The 19,766-nt window shown below is 39.9% G+C and overlaps 1 protein-coding gene and 1 long non-coding RNA gene across 2 annotated transcripts in view; one reads left to right on the plus strand and one right to left on the minus strand.

Moving 5' to 3' along the window:
• The window catches only part of camkvb (CaM kinase-like vesicle-associated b), a 37,070-nt gene extending 19,357 nt beyond the window's left edge, over positions 1 to 17,713 (plus strand). The window contains exons 2-11 of the mRNA XM_069512364.1: positions 6,271 to 6,378; positions 6,483 to 6,614; positions 10,604 to 10,678; positions 11,323 to 11,461; positions 12,680 to 12,800; positions 12,907 to 12,982; positions 13,089 to 13,225; positions 13,458 to 13,536; positions 14,679 to 14,766; positions 14,954 to 17,713. Coding sequence (XP_069368465.1) covers positions 6,284 to 6,378; positions 6,483 to 6,614; positions 10,604 to 10,678; positions 11,323 to 11,461; positions 12,680 to 12,800; positions 12,907 to 12,982; positions 13,089 to 13,225; positions 13,458 to 13,536; positions 14,679 to 14,766; positions 14,954 to 15,304 — 1,293 coding nt within the window. The 5' untranslated portion in view covers positions 6,271 to 6,283 and the 3' untranslated portion in view covers positions 15,305 to 17,713. The remainder of the gene's footprint in view (positions 1 to 6,270; positions 6,379 to 6,482; positions 6,615 to 10,603; positions 10,679 to 11,322; positions 11,462 to 12,679; positions 12,801 to 12,906; positions 12,983 to 13,088; positions 13,226 to 13,457; positions 13,537 to 14,678; positions 14,767 to 14,953) is intronic.
• Positions 1 to 19,766, minus strand: part of LOC138405236 (uncharacterized) — an 89,639-nt gene that overhangs the window by 66,217 nt on the left and 3,656 nt on the right. The gene's annotated exons all lie outside the window — the stretch shown is intronic.

Raw genomic sequence — 19,766 nt, forward strand, 5'->3', positions numbered from 1 at the left:
GCCCTTGAAGAAAACATATTGCAAAGCCTCAAATTCTCTGTAATGTCTCGTAAACAAATGAGAGATGTATTGGATTCTTGAGAGATTCGCTGTATGTGAGGCTGACGTAGACACCGACAAGCAGTGCAGCGCACTGAACTGGGATTAGAGGAGGGCTGAGCAGAGAAGACTGGTAATTATTATAGTACTGCCAGAGCTGCCATGCTTCCGCTCCTAGCACACTGTTAAGCAAGCGCCCCGGGACCCAGCGATTCCTCGATACATGAAAGACATGAACCACAGGCCCAGTGAGACTCACTGTGGAAAAGGAGACTGTCATCCATGAATAATTAATTCAACTGTGTATGCACCCACTTTTTAAAACCTTTGCCACCATCTTTATTCTGATCCTGCTCCATACATGCTGCTGATTGATGCAACTTTCCATCTCTTCATGCATTTCCTATCTGCAGTTTTTGCACTCCTCCTGCTCTCCTCCCCTTGTTACAGACCTCTCAGCTCCACACTCCTCTGCCCGCCCGGCAAAGGTTGAGACAGCAGGCCTAATATGCTGCAGTGCAAATTTAATTAGTGCGGCCAAAAAGCCCCAGAGACAGCGGGTGCAAACTTTTATATCAATGTTTCCAAGAAGCCATTTCTTCATAAAGTCAAATGTAAGAAGACATAATTCTTGTGAGGTACAATAATAAATGTGATAATGTTGCAGAATGTTGTTTGCATCTTCCCCAGCGAGTTTCTGAAAAGTGCTTAGACGAGTACATTGGCTCCCCCATGAATTAATGCAGATTGTACGGTGAGATAATAAACACATAAAGTACTTTCATTTCATCACAATCTTGGATGCCTATTTGCTCTCATTATATAGAAATTTTCAGGGAACGGTGCAGTGATAATTTCCCCAACCTGTGACAGATGCACTGCCAGGGTCGTGTCTCAGCGGATTTAGATTTGCATTATATCAATATTCAACCTGGAGTACAGCGTTCATATAGTAAATCTAAGCTCTTATGAATTATCTTGGCCTGTGGTTCTGCTCGTCATTGACAGTGGTTCACTCAAAGAGTAACGCGACTGTGACATTTGTGGCTTTTCAAGATATTATGCTCATTAACAAATTTATGAATCACATTTTGAGCCTTTGAGTATAATAGCTGCAAATGCAAAATTACAGTTTATGTGATACATGTGATACATAATTGGTGATGTTTTAGCTATATTAACATCACAGCTGGGCATTCTCCATTTTATCTGTAGACTTACTCTGGACTGTGGCACATCCTGCACACCCTTCAATTTTGTTGCGTCGACACATAGACTGAAACATTGTCATCATCATATGTAAACTAACAAACTCTGTAAAAACAACATAATTTTGTCTTCACAACACAAATGACTAATGACAAATTTTATTTGCATATAGACCAGGAAGAGAGATCTGATCACAAGTGGTCATAAAGAGACACATTTCAATAGCAGGTGTGAACACACTTGTGGATCCCTCAGGTCTGAGAAGGGCCAAATATGTTTAGTTTAAAACTTGGGTTGTGGTCATGTCTCTAAAATGTATTTGTTGTACCAAATGAATAGTTCACATCTGCCGCAGCTAAAAAATTTGGAAGAAATCATGTTAAATGAAAGTTGCTTGTTGTGCATGGTTTATTTTTTACTTACTTTTCCAATCATATGTTGTTACAGCTCAGTCAGACTTCTCACATCAGAGTTAAGTGTTGATGGCCCCTTACTTATATAACAAATACAGTATTTGACATCATCATAAAAAAACATGGAGGAGAAGCTTCACACTAATACTAGGGACTGGGTGAATGATGAGGATGAATCTTCATCCGACTAATCTTAGAAATCAGATGTGAAAAAATGTGACTGTCTTAACATAATGTGACATCTCTGATCACAGCTGGACTACTAAGTATTTGGTTTTTAGACTCACATGGTTTGAAGAAAGATTTGGTTTTTAGGCTCATATATAATATATGGGCTGATTTAACTGTTTAATATCCTGGTATGACTGAGACTTATCTTAAAATCGAAGTGCAACCAATCAAGCCCAGTCAAGTCAAGATGGAGCTGATTTGCAGAAATCCAACACAAACTTGTTTTTTTAATTTTATCCTCTAGTCCTTGTGTTTTCTTAGTAAGCAAAGTTTCCTTGCAACTTTCTCCACTGGAGGAGATGGTGAGAGGCAACCATCCATGCAATCGTCGCCTGCCCAAGTTATGTTAGTGACCTTATCTTCTCCTTTCAGCTTAAGGCAGAGTGCTATCACAGCCTCTTGAGCAATCCCAGGAGATCAGTGCAGATGAGAGAAAATTCATGTCAAGGATGTTTATTTCCGAATAGCTGGAGAGTCCGTCCATGTGGGGATGAGGCTCTGGCCAATCCTCAGGAAAGGAGAAAAAGGTTGAGCATCAGAAAGAGAGGGAAAGATGATAGTTTAGATGGCTGTGCTGAGCCTCGTCAAAACAGAATTACTAGTTGGTTCAAAACTCTTGAGGAAGGAGTGTGCTCAAGGGAGTCAACACAGAATAATACTATGACAAACATGGAGATGTTACAGAGAGCCACGGATGACCAGAAAATAGCAAAACTTAAAGGATGAATTTCTTGAATTCTTTTGGCCAGTTTGGAGCAGTGCAACAAACAACCCTGACATCATATCACATTAAAAAGTTGTTCCGACAAATTGCTTAAACATTCAACCATAAACTTAGAGACAAGCTGGGGATGGGAGTGATCAAAGTGACCAATCAAAGCGGGGGAGCATTAGCCACAAAGTCTACCTAGCAATCGACTGTTTGGTAGTGTTGAGCAATTGCGAGCACATAGGGAAGAGTGAGTTAGTCTTCTCAGCCCCGTGCTTGTGAAACCACAGTTGTTTATGCCAAACAGGAAATGTAAGCCAGTGCCTTTTCACTTGCCGATACTGTTCTGTTCACTTGCAGAGTAGAAATACTCCATCGCAAGTATGATTTTGCACTATATGCCTGCATGTGTTTTTTACATTAAATGAAAACTGATCATCCATCAAAGTTTGTGGAGATAAATGCAGCATATTTCATATTATCCTGTTTTGTTTATCTTGCTCAGATGTAAGATTGTCTATGTAAAATATAGTCCATGCATAATTATTGAGCCACACAGCATTTCTTAGGTTCACTTCAGTGAATTTGTAATGGCCTACAGTCAGCACAAGTATGATGCATGGGGTCTGATCTTTTCTGTGCAACCTCATTTAGAGGCTGCTGAGCCAGAGGGAGAGTAATAGGGTTGGAGTGAACGAAGGGCAGTCAAAAACCTAAACAGCAAATAAAAGATTTCCAAAAACTAGGGAACACTTCTGAGTCTCAGAGGAATTTCATGGTGGGATTAGTGCAAACAGTTGCTCCCTCACGTACATGAAGGCTTACCATACCAAACAGGTAGCAGCCATTTCCCTCCCGATGTAGCCCCACGTTATCCCAGCAGAAGAAATAATCCCCCCTACCCATGCTTTTAAACTTTTGACACAATGCCGATACGTAAGTGCTGCATTTAACCTAATCTCAAAACTTCACCCTAGGGTCTCTCATTGATTTCAACAGGCATGAGGAACAGCCTGATTTGCTTATCGCCTCGACTAGCTTGAGGAGGCGCTGTGCTTGCCTAATACACCCAGGATCTTTATCACCATCCATCCTCCAAACTGTAAATCTTCACAGCATCTGCAGAAAATCCATGTCAATACAGCAGCATGGCCCGGGCAGACCCAGGTCACACGCTGGGCCATAAAGCATCACGAGGCATCGACTGGTGCTCCCCAAGGGAAGATAACAGTCAGTACATAAAGTGATGATGCCTGAATGTTGCTGATGGTGGTCAGTCCAAATGGGCCCATTACACAGCTTCCGTTATGTGATCCAGCCAGCATTGGCCTCTTTCTGCTTGAAATGCTTTAAAAATTCTTTGTCCATTACACTAATCAAAACTTGAATGGAGAGACTGACTGAAATTCTTTGTGGAGGCACCTATAGGTTCAAGCTAGACATCTTTTTTTTTCAGATTTTTGTGTGAATGTTTGTGTCTCCATAGTCCTGCTGTTGTTATGTACTTCTATTACAGGCTCATGATGAACCTTTGATATTAACATTGTCACTGAATGGGCTCAGAAAGCTTTGCAAAGCTAAAAGAAAATAGCTTCTGACGCTGTTTCTCCAGCTTGTTTTCCTTCTCTACAATACTTCCGCTCTCATGTGGACTCTTACCACTTCTTGCTGAATATAAATGTTTTCTAGAATATTATAGATTTTTCCTGACATGTTTTCTAAAGCCTTGCTTCTGCCAGACTTACTCAGTGTAACCCTTCATTTAAACAGCAGGACTTTCCTTTCCTCTTTTTACCGTAACTTCACTGAGCCACAGCATTTACCACGGAGACAAGTGCAATGAATTAATAGTGAGAGAAAGATATAGGAAGCCAGGAAAGGTCAGCTCCTCATGCCGACTACACAACACAGACTTGTGCCTCAGATAAGAAAAGGAAGTTTCAGAGAGAGAGAGAGAGAGAGAAGGAGAGAGAGTAGATTTCTCTCAGTAATTTGATGCGTCCCCAAACGGAGCCTCGTTCATTTAGATTGGATTACAGTCGGTTGGTGGAGCTACACTGAACAGATTGCCCTTCTAACATGTAACGCTATACTTCTCACGCTAGCTGCACTCATTTACATGCAGACATCCATCACCCAGACTGTCGGTGCAGATGGATGCTGTGTGGCTAGGAAATAAATATTTCTCGCCCTTTATTCATCTCAAAGAGTTGTCCTGCTTTACATCCTTACAGCTTCACATACAGATGATTCACAGCAGCTCGGGACTTGTCAGTGACTCTGCAGTGTTGTACTACATGCCCCTGAGCGGTCGTGTTGGCATAACACTGTCTTGTACTTTACATGCGCACATCTCTGGTAGTTGTTGAAAGAGGCAACAACCACATTTCTGCAAATATCACATTTCCAGGGATTTGAACCTGGAGAAAATTTTATCAAATACTGACTTACTTCCTGAGACGAACTCATAGGTATTCTTCAAGGACTCTTACTTAAATACACTAACATCCATAAGAATATTTAAAATACACTTATTGTTGCTCCTTCAACTTCAAAATATGTTTAATGAGTTATGAACTTCTATGGTGTAAAAGCATCAGTGCATATACTAGACAAATGACAAACAAAGCTGTATACAACAAACATCTACTGACCTACTTCTTTTTACCAAGTTTTATTCTCATGTCTTCAGTATTTATTTGAATTCAGTTAACTGACAAAGACCCCATGGACAGCAACATTGATACAAGCTGGCTTATCCTGGTAAAATAAAGTGAAATGTACTGACATTGAAGCAAACTGTTTTTTGTACATTCCTGGCTGACCAGTAAAATCAAGTACATCTCCACCAAGGTTACCAAGTACAATTTGAAAACTTCATGTCGTGTTTTGATTGAAATCATCAGTGAAACAAATATCATATAAAAATCAAATACTAGTCCGACTGAAAAATTAGTACTGAAATAAAAATATCCTGCGTTTCAGATTCCAAATGCAGCTCCTTGTTATGAGATCCCAGTACTATGCGGAGAAAGAAGCAGTGAGGAAATAAGTTGTCCTCTTCCCCGGAAACACAAAAATAACAGCTTCAACTTGGCCCACTCTAAACACAATAAAGTGGCACAGGCTGATCTCAAACTTCACTCCACGCTGTTCAAGAGAGGCACAGAGAGGCTGCACCGCAATTAAGTGTTCAAGTGTCGATGCAGAGATGGTAAAGTTGTATTCCTCTCCGAGTCCTGGGGGGATGTGCCTGTAATTGCTGGCTCCTTTCTCTTGATTGGAAATGCTTCACTTGTTGCCATGGTTGTCTCGCTGGGCCACAGGATCATACAAGCTGCTGCTCCTTATGCTCCCTGACCCCTACAATTTGTAACTTTCCCTATATAGAAGAGCACCTCTACATTCAGTCCAGACTCCTACTTCACAGCAAAACTGCAGTTATATAAGTTATCCTAACGTAAAGTCTCTGAGGCTCTGGCCTTTTATTAACGCACCACCATGAAAGGCTCTGTTACAGTAAGTGAAACAATCGGCTGTGCTGACACTGCTTCCTTTGGCTCTTTAGCTCTCACTTTTGAAAAGCTATCTCAGCATTACTGTTATCTCTGTCCCCTGATTAATTTCACTGTCTCCATCGCCTGTCTCTCCTTGTGTCTTCTCTCGCAGGTCAGCAGTGGCCATGCCATTTGGCTGTTTAACAATCGGGGAAAAGAAGGATTATCACAATCCTTCAGACGTGACAGATAAATATGACCTGGGTCAGATTGTTAAATCGTAAGTACCTCAACACTGGCACGGCCTAACATCCACACAAATGTTTTAATGATGCTAGTACCTTTTCTCATGAATTACTACTGTCATGAAATGCTTTCTTTCAGGGAGGAGTTCTGTGAGATATTCAGGGCCAAGGACAAAACTACGATGAAAATGTACACATGTAAAAAGTTCCTGAAGAAGGATGGAAGGAAAGTCCGCAAGGCTGCCAAAAATGAGATCCTCATCCTAAAGATGTGAGTTGATTTGGATTCATGTTCCCTTCTGTCCGCATTTCTTTGGTAAACAGTGCTTGATTAGTTTTGTAAATATCAGGGTCAAATGACATTTCGAGAAAGCTGTCGAATTATGATGAAAATAAAGTCTCTATCGAGAATAAAGTCATAATTTAATGAAAAACAGTCATAACATCGCAAGAATAAAGAAAAAAAAGTAAATAAACGGAGAGCAAATGCTCGCTGAACTCCTTTTAGATCCAAAATCTTTCTTTGATATAACAAAACCCCTTTGAATATCATGCAGATGTGACCAACAACAGCCTTTCAGTTGACCAACATTTCTTCCTCCACAAAAAAGTCTGTGTTCTTCTTTCTTCAGAAAAGATACACTTTCTCGCAAAATCTTTTCAAAGTGCTGACATTTTTGATGATGTGGTGCCAATGTGCCAAAAGTATATTAGGTTGTTTAGGAAACCTGTACTAAAGTACTTATTTATTTCAACACAGGCAAAAGGCTGATCTTCCGAAATTCCCCCTCGGAAATGACACTAATATTACAACATACTCATAAATGCATGACTTTTTATTGTGATATTAAGACTTTATTCTAATAATATTAAGACTTTATTCTCGTAAATAATTTTTTATTTTCCCTTTAATTGGCCCAAATACTCATAATTTTGTAATGGGAATGTCATCAAAAGTTTTTTTTTTTTTTTTACTTTTCCACATTTCTCAAACACTGATTTTACAAGACATTACTAAGTAGAAATTCTATCTTCATGAATAATATATATTTTTTAAAAGGTCATTTTAATTATCACACACAGCCTTGTTTATGTGCGACGTTGTTTTTCTCAGTTTCCTCTGTGATTATCTAACTTTCCAGTAAAAGCCACATTAGCATAGCCGCAGCATTAACAAACAATTTGTCACTGACAGCAGGTGAAGCAGTGAAGCGTGATGAAGGTGGGATTTCTTTATAAGAGGCCTTTCAAAACACAGAATCGCAGGCTTCTGAAAATTACACTTCAGATGCAGCAATAATGGGGACATGCACTGCTCCTGTTTTTCATACTCTAATCATCAGTTGGGGGTTTTAGTAAATAATCAAATCTGATGACATTTTCAAAGGCTGTGAGTAATTGCTGGCAAAACATGAAATGCAATCTTGAATATAAAATTCTTGAATATAGGCATTCGAAAAGAAAAGAAGAGCTCCTTCATGAACTAATCCTCATTCATTTTTTATTACTTAGAATGAACATTGTCAGTCAGTTTTTGGTTTTAATACCACTGACTTCAAGTCTCCCTCTTGCTTTTATTACTTCACTTGGTTATTTTTCCCTGTGCAGAATAAAGAGGCTGTTTTCACATTCAGGATTTTGTGACCTCACAACTCATTTAGCTGTAGTCAGTTACTTGCACAAAGTGTAACGTGGAGAGTTTCGACATCTTCTAGCAGTTAGACATTTTTACTTTTTGTACGAAAATTTGTATAGAATCAGATTTTTTTTTAATGATTGAGAAATAGCAGATGTAATTATGGGAGTTTTTAATGAGGCACTTTAACCCTTTTGTGGGAAAACCTTAAAAGACACAACTGTTTTTTCCAAGCAGAGAATTGAATGTGTGTCTTGAGGGAATCATTAATGATTGCGAGAATTTTGTCATCATCTTCTCGGTCGCTGTTTTGGGAACTTCACAAAACCATGATTAATGGTCTAAAGTGAAAATTATATTTGAAGATGCAAATGAATCTATAAGCATTAGAATGTTTGATTATTATATTATTTACAACAACATTTCATTATTTTTTTAATTACGTGACATTAAATAAACACTTATTTTTGATATAAAACTTAAATATGTTTGTTCTACAATAAGTGATATCCATTCATTATCTATTCCACTTATCATTTGAGGGTAATGGGGGGGCCTGGAGCCAATCCTAGTTGACATTGGGCAAAAGACAGGATAAATCTCGGACAGGTTGTTAGCATATCACAGGGCTGACATGTAGAGACAAATAACCATTCACACTCACATTCACAAATAGGTTCACTTTAGAGTCACTAAACTCTGTGTCTTTGGGCTGTGGTAGCAGAGTAAAGCCCGGGCCTCACTGGCTGTGTGTGCAGCGTGTGACAGCTGCGCCGCTGATCTGCTGCATCTCACGGGCGTCTGTTTTCACAGAGGGAGTGTGCCTGCTATGTGCCTGCAGCCGAGGTGCAATTTGAGGTTTCTGGTATAACTACTGTATTTTCTCAAATAAAGGTACTGCTGTATACACAAACCATGCATCTTCTGGTTGTGCAATAACTATAACCTTGTTAAATCAAATTAATTTATTAAGTCAACAGAAATTCAAGAGTGCTTTTACTTTGAAAAGGGACAAATATTTATGTTTATGTCATATTAGTCTGGGAGACATTGAAAATATGTTGAAAGATCATTTTCACTGTATATTTTGCTGTGAAATGTGTTTGTGACGTGGAGAAAATAGGCAAGACCTTGATTCTCTAGAGACGCACCTGAGATGCACTGTTCACCGAGGTAGTGTGGCCAGTCATAACATGGGAACCAAAGAGAAAAGGAAGACGTTCTGCGACACTCATGTGCAGCTCACACAGCTGTGAACTGCACTCAGGCGTAATCAGAGAAAACCCACAGACTCTCCCACAAACACAGGGGAGAACATGCTACCCCACAGACAACCGGACACCATGTTCAAACCAAGAATCTCTCTTGCTTTGAGGAGACTGTACCAACCACTGCACCACCATGCCACCCATGAGTACTATAAATTATAAAATATTGTTTTGTTTTATTTGACAAATACTTGATTATACTTATTACTAATTACAAGCATATTTAGTAGAACTAACCACAAAATTATGGTTTTCAATTTGGTATAGAAAATAGAGGGTTTTGTCTCTTTTGTCTTTGTCCAAATTTGTTCAGAAACATTTCCAGATTTCCTTTATCTGCAATATGAAGCATTGTTGTCCACATGTAGAAATGTCAACGACAGTTATCAACTTCTTTTTCCTGGTGTGACTTAATCTGCTCTTCCAGTCCTGTGGCCCTATGCATGTCAGTCTGTTAGGCAGAGACTATGGACAGAGGGACAACACAAAACCTGCACCTGCAGATTGTTCAGTTTTTCTTCTTCAGGGGAAAGCAGAGAGCATGGTACTTTAGTAACAGACCAACTCTACATAAAAGGAAAATAAATGAGTGTCTAACAAGTGTGGGCCAATTCATGCAGCACACTCACGCTGTTATAAAAGCTACAACAGCTGGCTGTGCAGAATAACCTCTGACTGGTTGTAGAGAAACATTATCGTAGCTGTGATAAGCCAAACAACTGTGTGTCCCAAATCTCTCCCCATTAGCTACCTGCTGGACGACATCCTGTCTATTCAAATACACAATCGGTGCATATTTTCTTTCAGAAATCCATTCAATAGAACAAAACATTTTCCATAATAATAATACACAATGCAGTGGTTTTGCTTGGCTCCTGGTTGTAAATTGTAATCCCAAATCTACATTTTTTCTTCAGTGAGTTATCTATTGAGACTTCAGTGCAATTTGAGACCGTCAGGCAACGCCAACTCCCTGTATCATCAATCAATCAATCAATCAATCAAATTGTATTTGTCTAACCCATATTCACAAATCACATTTTGTCTCACAGGGCTTAACACAGTGTGACACCCTCTGCCCTTAACCGTCAACAAGAGTAAGGATATTTGAGGTTAATATCTGTAGCCTCAAATATAGTAGCTTTATGAGCTAAATTCACCATAAAGTTTCACAGCTGGTACTGTGTTAATGGTCATAGGCACAGTTCGACATAAGAGCACATATCTTCTTATTTATGGAGACAGGCAGTATAACGTGTCAATCTCAGTCTCCTGAATGAATGATTCAGACGTCATCTCCTCTATGATTCCTGACATCTCTTTCTGTGCCTTGTGCTTTGTGACGTGTCTCCCCAGGGTGAAGCATCCCAATATTCTCCAACTGGTGGACGTCTTCGAGACCAAGAAAGAGTACTTCCTTTTCCTTGAACTGTGAGTTCACATGTCTGATGAGCCTGGGGAAATGGCTCTCTGCTTTCCTTTGCTGCAGCTTGGGCCCGCTGAACTGTATATGTTGATTATACACTTGTGGGGAATGAGCTGGTTTAGCCCGAGGCCCTGCAGATATGAGAACAGCTCTGAACTCCCCTCATTTGGTATTCGGATATGATTGCTTGCTAGCTGCTCCTTTCTCATCAGCATGTGTTCTTGGGGAATTTGATGCATTTTCATGAATATGCTAAATGTCACTCATCTTGTCCTTTGAGGACACTTGATTTGTGGGATTAGGGATTCTCATTAGGAAGAAAATGATAAAAGACAGAGGAAACATCTTTTGTGCGATTGGTAAATCCATTTTCCTGAAACAGGTATGACAGGAGATTCAATCTTGATGATGATGATGTATTTAAGGTTTCAATATAAATATGCAATGTGGAAGTACTGTTATAGCTTTCTCACAGGAAACCCCCATGGGGCCTGTGTGGGTAAGCCTTTTGGGTCCTCTATGAAGTCTATCTCTGGGCAAGCACATTCAGTTGCAGCCCACCCAAAGGACTAACCCTGTCTCTGGCTGAGACTACCCTGGCCCAATTTAACCTGTCTAACACATTCTGGGCCTTCTTCTGTTTCCACAGTGCAACAGGCAGAGAGGTGTTTGACTGGATCCTGGATCAAGGCTACTACTCAGAGCGAGACACCAGTAACGTGGTACGCCAGGTGTTGGAGGCGGTCGCCTACCTCCACTCCCTGTGTATTGTTCACAGAAACCTAAAGGTAACCGATAGTGCAGGATCTGTGCCATCTCACAGGTAAATCCAGACACTAAAAACTGTAATCTGTGTGATGTCACCGAATTCAATTACTTCTACAAAAAAAAAATCTAAGATTTACGCTTTAAATACAGTCAGAAAAATTATAAAAAATGTTCTTGTTAAAGAATTGACTTGTAGAGAGTTCTAGAGGGTTCAAGTCTCATTTATGCGGCCTTTACGTGGAAAAAGAGACACGTCAATTTCAAATGGATGTCCTTTACGTTGGCATGGCTCCACTGGAGGGCAGCATAGAATCAATGTTTTCTGACAACAATAAACGTGACTATGGTTAAGACCTGATCTGACATATGGGTAATGGTGAGTCTTTTTTTTAACAAATGTTCATTTGTATGGGAAATAACAGTGTTTACAATGAAGGCCAAGTGTTTAAGCTATCAAAGGTTTGATTTAATTCATGTCTGTCTGCCATAGTGGCTGAGAATGTAAAAACATTGGCAATTCAGTCAGCTCTTCAGAAAACCCTCATGTTCAAGGGGGTTGCTTTTATTTCCGGCAATCCAACTTACCAACTTGCAAAGTTTCTGTTCAAAAAGTTCTGCCTTTTTTGAAAATTTCTCCCAGTGTCTATGGTCATCTTGCTTGCATTATTTGGCTGCAATGCCCCCTACAGTTTCAGGTGGTCCTGCTCCGTTTCTTCTGGACAGGAACTAATATCCTCTAACAATTGTTATAAATGAGCTAAAAGCTTGTGTTACAGGCTCCACATTCATGTCTATGTGAGGAACCACTAGGTTACACACTGTTGGGCTGCCCTCTTTGTCCTCCCTCTCTAACCATGTGTTCCCATTATTTATAGCCTCGATCTGTTTCTCCATGTTGATACCTCTTGTCTTTCAGTATGGGAATGTCAGCTCAAATGTAAATCAAATAAGTTTTTATGTGGAAATATTTCAAACTTGATCAAGGCATTTAGTTTTAGCATAAAAAGACAAAGTTACACTGAAAGGCTCTCATTTGATATGATTCTATTTTTTTTTTTATCACCAGTGCACAATAGAACTTTAAGATGTTTCCAGTCTTGTCATTATTTATGTTAGAGTATGACACAATCAGTGAAATTCAAACTCTGCGACCATCAATCGCTGATTAATTACGAAAGTGAACAACTAAAGACGTGAATATTGTATTAACTGTCATTGTGATTTGTCATTGTACATAGTTGGAGAACTTGGTTTATTATAACCGCCTGAAGCACTCTAAAATAGTCATCAGTGACTTCCATCTTGCAAAGCTGGAGAATGGACTAATCAAAGACCCATGTGGGACACCGGAGTACCTAGGTGAGGATGTACATTTACGTTGTGGGAAATAAGAAGTTGTGCAGGCAAATGGAGAATGTCATGTGTGTTAAGGAGGTTTTTATGAAACCTGTGTTATCTTGTGCAGCTCCTGAGGTAGTTGGCAGGCAGCGATATGGCAGGCCTGTAGACTGCTGGGCTACAGGTGTCATCATGTACATTCTGTAAGTTCTGACAGGAAATATGAAAAGAGAATCCTATGTTTAACTACATAATAAATCTTATACAGATGTTTCTGACTGACTATGCATTTTACTTTTGCCGTGTCAGGCTGTCAGGCAACCCTCCATTCTACGATGAAACAGATGATGAGGATTACGAGAACCACGACAAGAACCTGTTCCGAAAGATCCTCACTGGCGATTATGAGTTTGACTCTCCATACTGGGATGATATCTCTGATTCAGGTATTTTATGATAACGTTGATTCAGGTATTTTATGATAACGTTGATTCAGGTATTTTATGATAACGTTATCACTGTAAAGGAACACAATGACACCTTGCTTGGTAAACACTTCATATTAAATTACATTTTTCCATTCTTCATCTTACTGCAGGAGTGTTCAAACATATTTCATATTTATGTTCCCATTCATCAGGAGAATACAACTCTTTTTCACTGTTTGATTTTTCTTAGCCAAGAGTCTGGTTACTCGTCTGATGGAGGTGGATCAAGACCAGAGACTGACAGCCCAGGAGGCTATAAACCATGAGTGGTAGGCAGCAGTGCTTTCATATATTGTACAGCCCATTTAAATTTGAGCTGTGTGATCAGACAGCATCAATGAGATTAGAAAGGTTACATGAGTTCAGACTTTATTGATATGCCAATTAAATTGTACTGGTAAAGTTTATAGCTCACTTTAACAAGCTGAGCATGATGATAGAAAAGCATTTATTCAGCTGCAAGTTACTATGACATCAAAACTGACGCTTCAGATGACAATAAACCAAAGCAGCTTCCTGCATTAGACAATATGGGTTTAAAAGATGTTCTTGTGATGTCAATGTCTCAAATATCTGAGACAAACATCTGATCTGCAAAAAAAAGAATGTCTCACAAGCAGCTAGTGGAAAACATACATTCAAACTAACCAGTTCTAAGACACAAGATCATATCACATGTTTTTGCCACCAGTCAGTTTAAGTTAAATAAAACTATTTTGTCATTATGCCTAACTTAGCTCTTTATGGGCCTGCCCAGAGGTATATCAGTGGATTATTGCTCCTCGGAGAACTCTGCCAGAGTTCAGCCTCAGATCTTCAGGCAGGGATCTTCTGTTCCTAGGCCCTGGCAAAAGACTAAAGGAAACTAAAGGCTTTGTCAGTCAAGGGCCCTCAGGGGTGGAACTGCCTGAGCATCCGAGGCTTTACGAGTCACTGACATTTTTAAAATAACTTCTTAAAATATACCTATTGATAATTGAAAAGTAAAATAAAAAAGCCTTGTATTGGTCTTGGTTGAATTGTATATAAATGTTGAACATTCATATTTTAACTGTTTTAGTTATATTATTTCATTATATTGTGCTAAAATATTTCACATTTTATTATTTCGTTATAATAATGAATGTCATTAACAATATATCTGCTAAATATCCACATGCTATCATGTCTATTAGCATTTTATCTTTCACATTGCCTTGCTTCACATAGCTGTAAGTATCAAACATAAATCGTTGTCACAATGGCAGAGAATCAATTTAAGAATAATCCTCAAAGGTTAAACAGTCTTTGTAAAAGTTTGCCAATCAAAAAATGAACAATAAATTGGGTAATACTGTGTGCAGCAGTCTGTGACATCCAAAGATAGAGGAAGCATAAAGCTCAACTGTGTTCTCTCCATTTTGTGCTGCAGGATCTCTGGTGGTGCAGCGTCAGATAAGAACATCAAGGAAAACGTGTGTGCACAAATAGAGAAGAACTTTGCCAGAGCTAAATGGAAGGTAAGCCCTTTTGTTCTCTCCTTCAGGAAACTCTTCTTTGCCAAGTTCAAGAGTAGTTTTGCAGTCCTTGAACGAGGAGGTATAGTGGCGCAGTGTTGTGTAACTGTTAGCTGAGGCAGTCTGATGTTCTCTCAGTAAGTTTTTATGTTATTAATCTAAAATATTTTTTTTCTTCCTCCTCCTGCAGAAAGCAGTTCGAGTCACCACCATCATGAAGAGGTTGAGAGCCCCTGAGCAAAGCAACTCGAGGGTGACCAGCCCTGAAGCCGGTGCCCCGGAGGACCCTGCGGCTCTCCAGGCTACCGTCGACCCCTCTGCACCTTTGTGTGGGGCAACAACCGAGGGAGCCCCTGCTGCGGCCACAGAGCTCCCTGCTGGAGCCGAGATGAGCCAACCGGCACCAGTGGCCTCACCTGGGGCGTCAGCCTCAGCATCCGAGGGCCTGGCACAGCAGGAAGCCGAGCCCACATCACGTTGTAACGGAGAGGCCTCAACAACCCGCCAGGCTTCCGCCGAGGCTGGGGGCGAGCAGGGTTAGACCCCATCTCCCCTGTGTGACCTCTGCTGTCCCCACCGACTCCTGCACACTGTACATTAGCTGCTAGCATGGTGACACTGACTCTGCTTATCTCTCACTTGCAGCATTAGCATCATCTCATGGAGGCTGTGTGCTACCTTTTCCAGAGCGCTGCGTATCTTTGGCTTTCTTCTTACATGTATTGTGTCTTTTTTACTGACCCCCCACCCCCCAGTGTTTTACGTCAGATGATATAAACAGAGTCTATCCCTGCATATTTCAGTTTTAGGGGTAGAAACAGATTGGCTGTCAAGCTGTGGCTTACAGCTTTAGTCTTCTCTCTGATTCTTCTCTCAGTGATAAGAGAATATTGGAAAACAAAGTTGTGCTGAAAACGGCTTTGATTCCTTTTTAATGAGACAACTTGGGAAACTACTCTCTGCCTGTCTTGTAATTACAGTATTTGTTCTCCAAATCAGTAGTAAAGTTTAGCTTTTCCCTAATTTTTGACCTTGTACAATAATACTCAGTACGTGCTGGCCCTCACATATACTCCTCTCATATGTTTATCTTTCCTATCTGTTATCGTGGAGTGGACACCAACCACTAATTGTGCCAAGATTGATGACTGGGAGTTTTTTATGCCCAGAACTGTAATTTGAACGAGGCAGCTTCACACATAGGCACACACACATAAACACTACGTTCCTTTGCTAAGTTCATGCTCAGGAAAGAACCTCATAGCTGTAAGTGTAAAGATTCTGTACATAGAGACCTTTGAAGAAGTAGCTAAACAGCATGCATTCTCACTTTCTGCTGTTCATCTCACACTCAAGGCCACTTGGTGGATAAAGATGCACTCTCGCCACAAGCCATGTTAAGGTTAATGTATAGCGCACTACACTGTACATCATGCTGTCTTTTAATACAGTTCAGTTAACACCCCTTCTGTCATCGTAAAAGTTGTTTGAAAAGGAAATGAATACACCACCAATACATAGTAGTTCTATGCATTCAAATTAATTTGTAGCCTTTCTTTTTTTTTTTTTTAAGGTCACAACAGATTTTATCATATCTTTATCCACCATGTGAGAGAAATAGTTTTTTTTGCTGGATTTCAGTCTACCTATGCGTTCTTTTTTTTTAAATAGTGTCCTTTGTGTGAGGATACTGACTCAAATGCCACACATGTCTTAATATTTGGTTGTAACTATAGAACAAAATGTGCATCAACAGACCACAAGCGTCTTTCAAGGGAAGACGTGCATCACTTTTGAATTTGACTGGGATGATCTTCGCTGGCTCAGCTTTGTTATACTGAGAAAAAAAAAATAATCAAGCATATGTTTAACATATTTATAATCTATGAATTCTTTATCTGTGTATATTTTTTATTTAGACAGATTTTCATCTTATACTTGATAAAACAGTAATAACAAACTATCCTTTCCTGTCACTGGTCCCCTTGAGCATTGATAATGAGCTACAGAAGGAGTTCTTTGTAATCACTCTAGAGGAAAATATAGAGCAATATTTGACAGGCTGCAGAAACTGTGATTCCTGGTGTCCTTTTGCTCCATGTACCTGTAAGTCTGTAGTCCTTCAAGCTGTCAGGCCACTTAGCTAACACATGGCTGCTGTCTGAAAAATGTGTATGCGATTGTGCGTGTGTGTGAGAGAGACAACTGTCGGATAAGCATTACGGCCATATTGATCTCCTGGCCAGTAGACGCCCAGCATCATTTCCTGCGCTAATACATAATTAACCATCAGTTGACCATTCCCTGGTCAAATAAAGACAGCAGCCACATTGTCAATACACTGACTAGATGATATAATTAAAGTGTAATATGTCCTGGCTCATGCTCTGCCACTTTGTCTTACTCTTCCTGATCTGTTATCACTAGTATTTCCTGTGCACATCTGTGAATCTATATGAAAAGGTGCATCAGAAAAAACTGATCACATTTACTATCCGTAGAATCTCAAGTTTGACTTTGTTGTTGCAGAGTCTTTTATTTCCAAATGTTTCTCTTTTTATTCGTGTTAAGGTAGATTGGTATACACGCCAATCATACAGATGATTTCTTACATTGCTAAAGATGCTGAATATTTAGATTAGAACAAGAAGCTTAAACAAGAGATTTTAGTGTGAATAGATTATTTCATGTTGTCCCTTCTTTTTGTTTAGATGTCAAATAAACACTGTTACACAGTTTAAAGCAATGCTTTCCTCCCCAACACATTTCTCACTGTATTTAGTAACTCCATGTCTGTTCATTTTACCATGCAACAGGTGTATTTGTAGATGTGACGTTTGCCAGGACCAGTGGTCACCTGTAGGTCCTGTCCTGCCTTTGTGAGCTCTGTACCGTTCTCCTTGACTGAGTTGATGAATTTGATGGTAATAAAATTTAATTCATCTATTTATTCATGTGTCATCTTCTCATTTCTCCTCTAAGTTAATGGACAGAGATTGTACAGTATATCTTTCAAAGCAAAATATGCCTCTATGGGAGATTATTTAGAGAAAATGTGGGAAATCGCCTGCGTCATCACACTCCCCTCAACCCGAAGGAGAGCATCTGTGTTACACTGTCTCAATTAGCACAAGCTTAGCACCCATCCTGGTGGGGTGTGAACTTGTGTTTCGAAAAATCCCATAAGTGCCATTTGGCAACACTTGCCAGGATACTTGTTTTGCATGGAATTGAAATAATAATGCAGAGAACTTGCCTTCTCTGGGGTTTAAATAGGCTGCCTCTCCAGAGCCACTCTCTTTTTCATGCCCATTGTACAATTATATATGCAGCTATCCACACAGCCTGCTGGGCTCAAGGAGGCTCTGTGTCATTGAATGACATCACTGAGAGTGCCAGGGTGAGGGAAGTGTCAGTTTCCTGTTTCTCACAATGCAGAGATGAAAGAACGCTGATCAGAGTCTGGCTTTGCTGAGAGGATATTTCTTCTTGTGGGCAAAACCAAACTTACATACTAACTAAATTAAAAGCTGTGGGTTGAGTTATGCAGTAGAATCAACACTAAAGAGAATACTAAACAACAGTAAGCAGGAATTAGTCTCAATAAGCTCTGCCTCTAAAAAGTGCTTCCATCTTTCAGGTTTATCAGCCGTCAGATTCAAGCTGCTGACAAAATTCCAAGTAAAGAATTACAATAGTGATGAATGGATTGTGTCGTGTAGTATTGATTTGTCAGCATGTTGATGTCGAAAAGCAATCAATCACATCAACACTGCTTGTTGCTTTCCTGCCATGGGTGACATGGCTCAGGAGTAAGAACAGTCGTCTAGTGAGCGTAAGGTTCCTGGTTTGATCTCCGTCTCCTCCTGAATTTTCCCCCAGCAAGACACTGAACCTCTAAATGCTCCTGATGATATGACATCAATGTGTGAATATATGTATGAATGAATGGGGCAATGAGACAATCACAAGACAAGAAAACGAGCTCTGTTTGCCTCAACTTAAAGCACACCTCTGAAGTCCTGCAGCAAAAAACCCGTATCTATACTTTATATAAATAAAACGACACTCAGTAGAGCCCTTACTAGAGCCCAACACACGCATAGATATCAGTTCCATATGCCAGATTTTTTAAATTCAAGATCCATGAATTATTTTGGGGGAAGTAAATGAAAATGTCAAATACACCCTATCTCACTATTAGCTGGTTTCAGTCATGCACTGGACTCCACAGTTCATCCTAATTTTCTCTGGAGGAGGTAGATGTGTGAACACAAATGTCTGAATGAGACGCTCCATAGATTCTGCTGATTTTATCTGCCTAACATCCTAGTATAATGCCCCTAGATATCCAGGAGAAGTCAATGTGTGAACATAGCAGGAGATCCCCTGCTGGATTCACAGTGAGCGGGTGTGGGGTTGAAGAAGCTTTGTATAACGCGACAGATGTAAAAATGAAAAACAAAAACAAATCAAATATGGTGGGGGAGCTGGAGCCAATCCCATCTGACATTGGGCAAGAGATTGGGTACAACCTTAACAGGTTGCCAGCTTATTGCAGGGCCAACATACAGTATAGAGACAAACAACCATTCACACAGTCTCCAGTTAATCTAACACCAATATGCATGTTTTTGGACTGTGGGAGGAAGCCCAAATTCTGATCCAGATCCACACCAACATGTTATGGGTTCATCCCTGACCAATATCAGATCCTTCCACCAAGTTTCTTGGTAATCCGTTCATTTGGTTTTGTATAACCCTGCTCACGAACAAACCAACCAATAGGAAAAAGGACAGAGGTGAAATCCTATCCTCCTTGGCTGAGGTAAATATATCTATCTAACCTTCTTCAGTATTTAACCAAAAATGGCAAACATTCCAAAAGCATCCATGGTAAAAAAAATTCTCCACAATAATTAGGTTTTGTATTATGTAATAAGGACTGATGTACTTAGACAGTTCAGAAAAGACAGGTCTGTGTTGCAGCACTAACCCTAACC

This window comes from Paralichthys olivaceus, chromosome 2 (assembly GCF_024713975.1).
Source record: "Paralichthys olivaceus isolate ysfri-2021 chromosome 2, ASM2471397v2, whole genome shotgun sequence".
NCBI classification, from domain to species: domain Eukaryota; kingdom Metazoa; phylum Chordata; class Actinopteri; order Pleuronectiformes; family Paralichthyidae; genus Paralichthys; species Paralichthys olivaceus.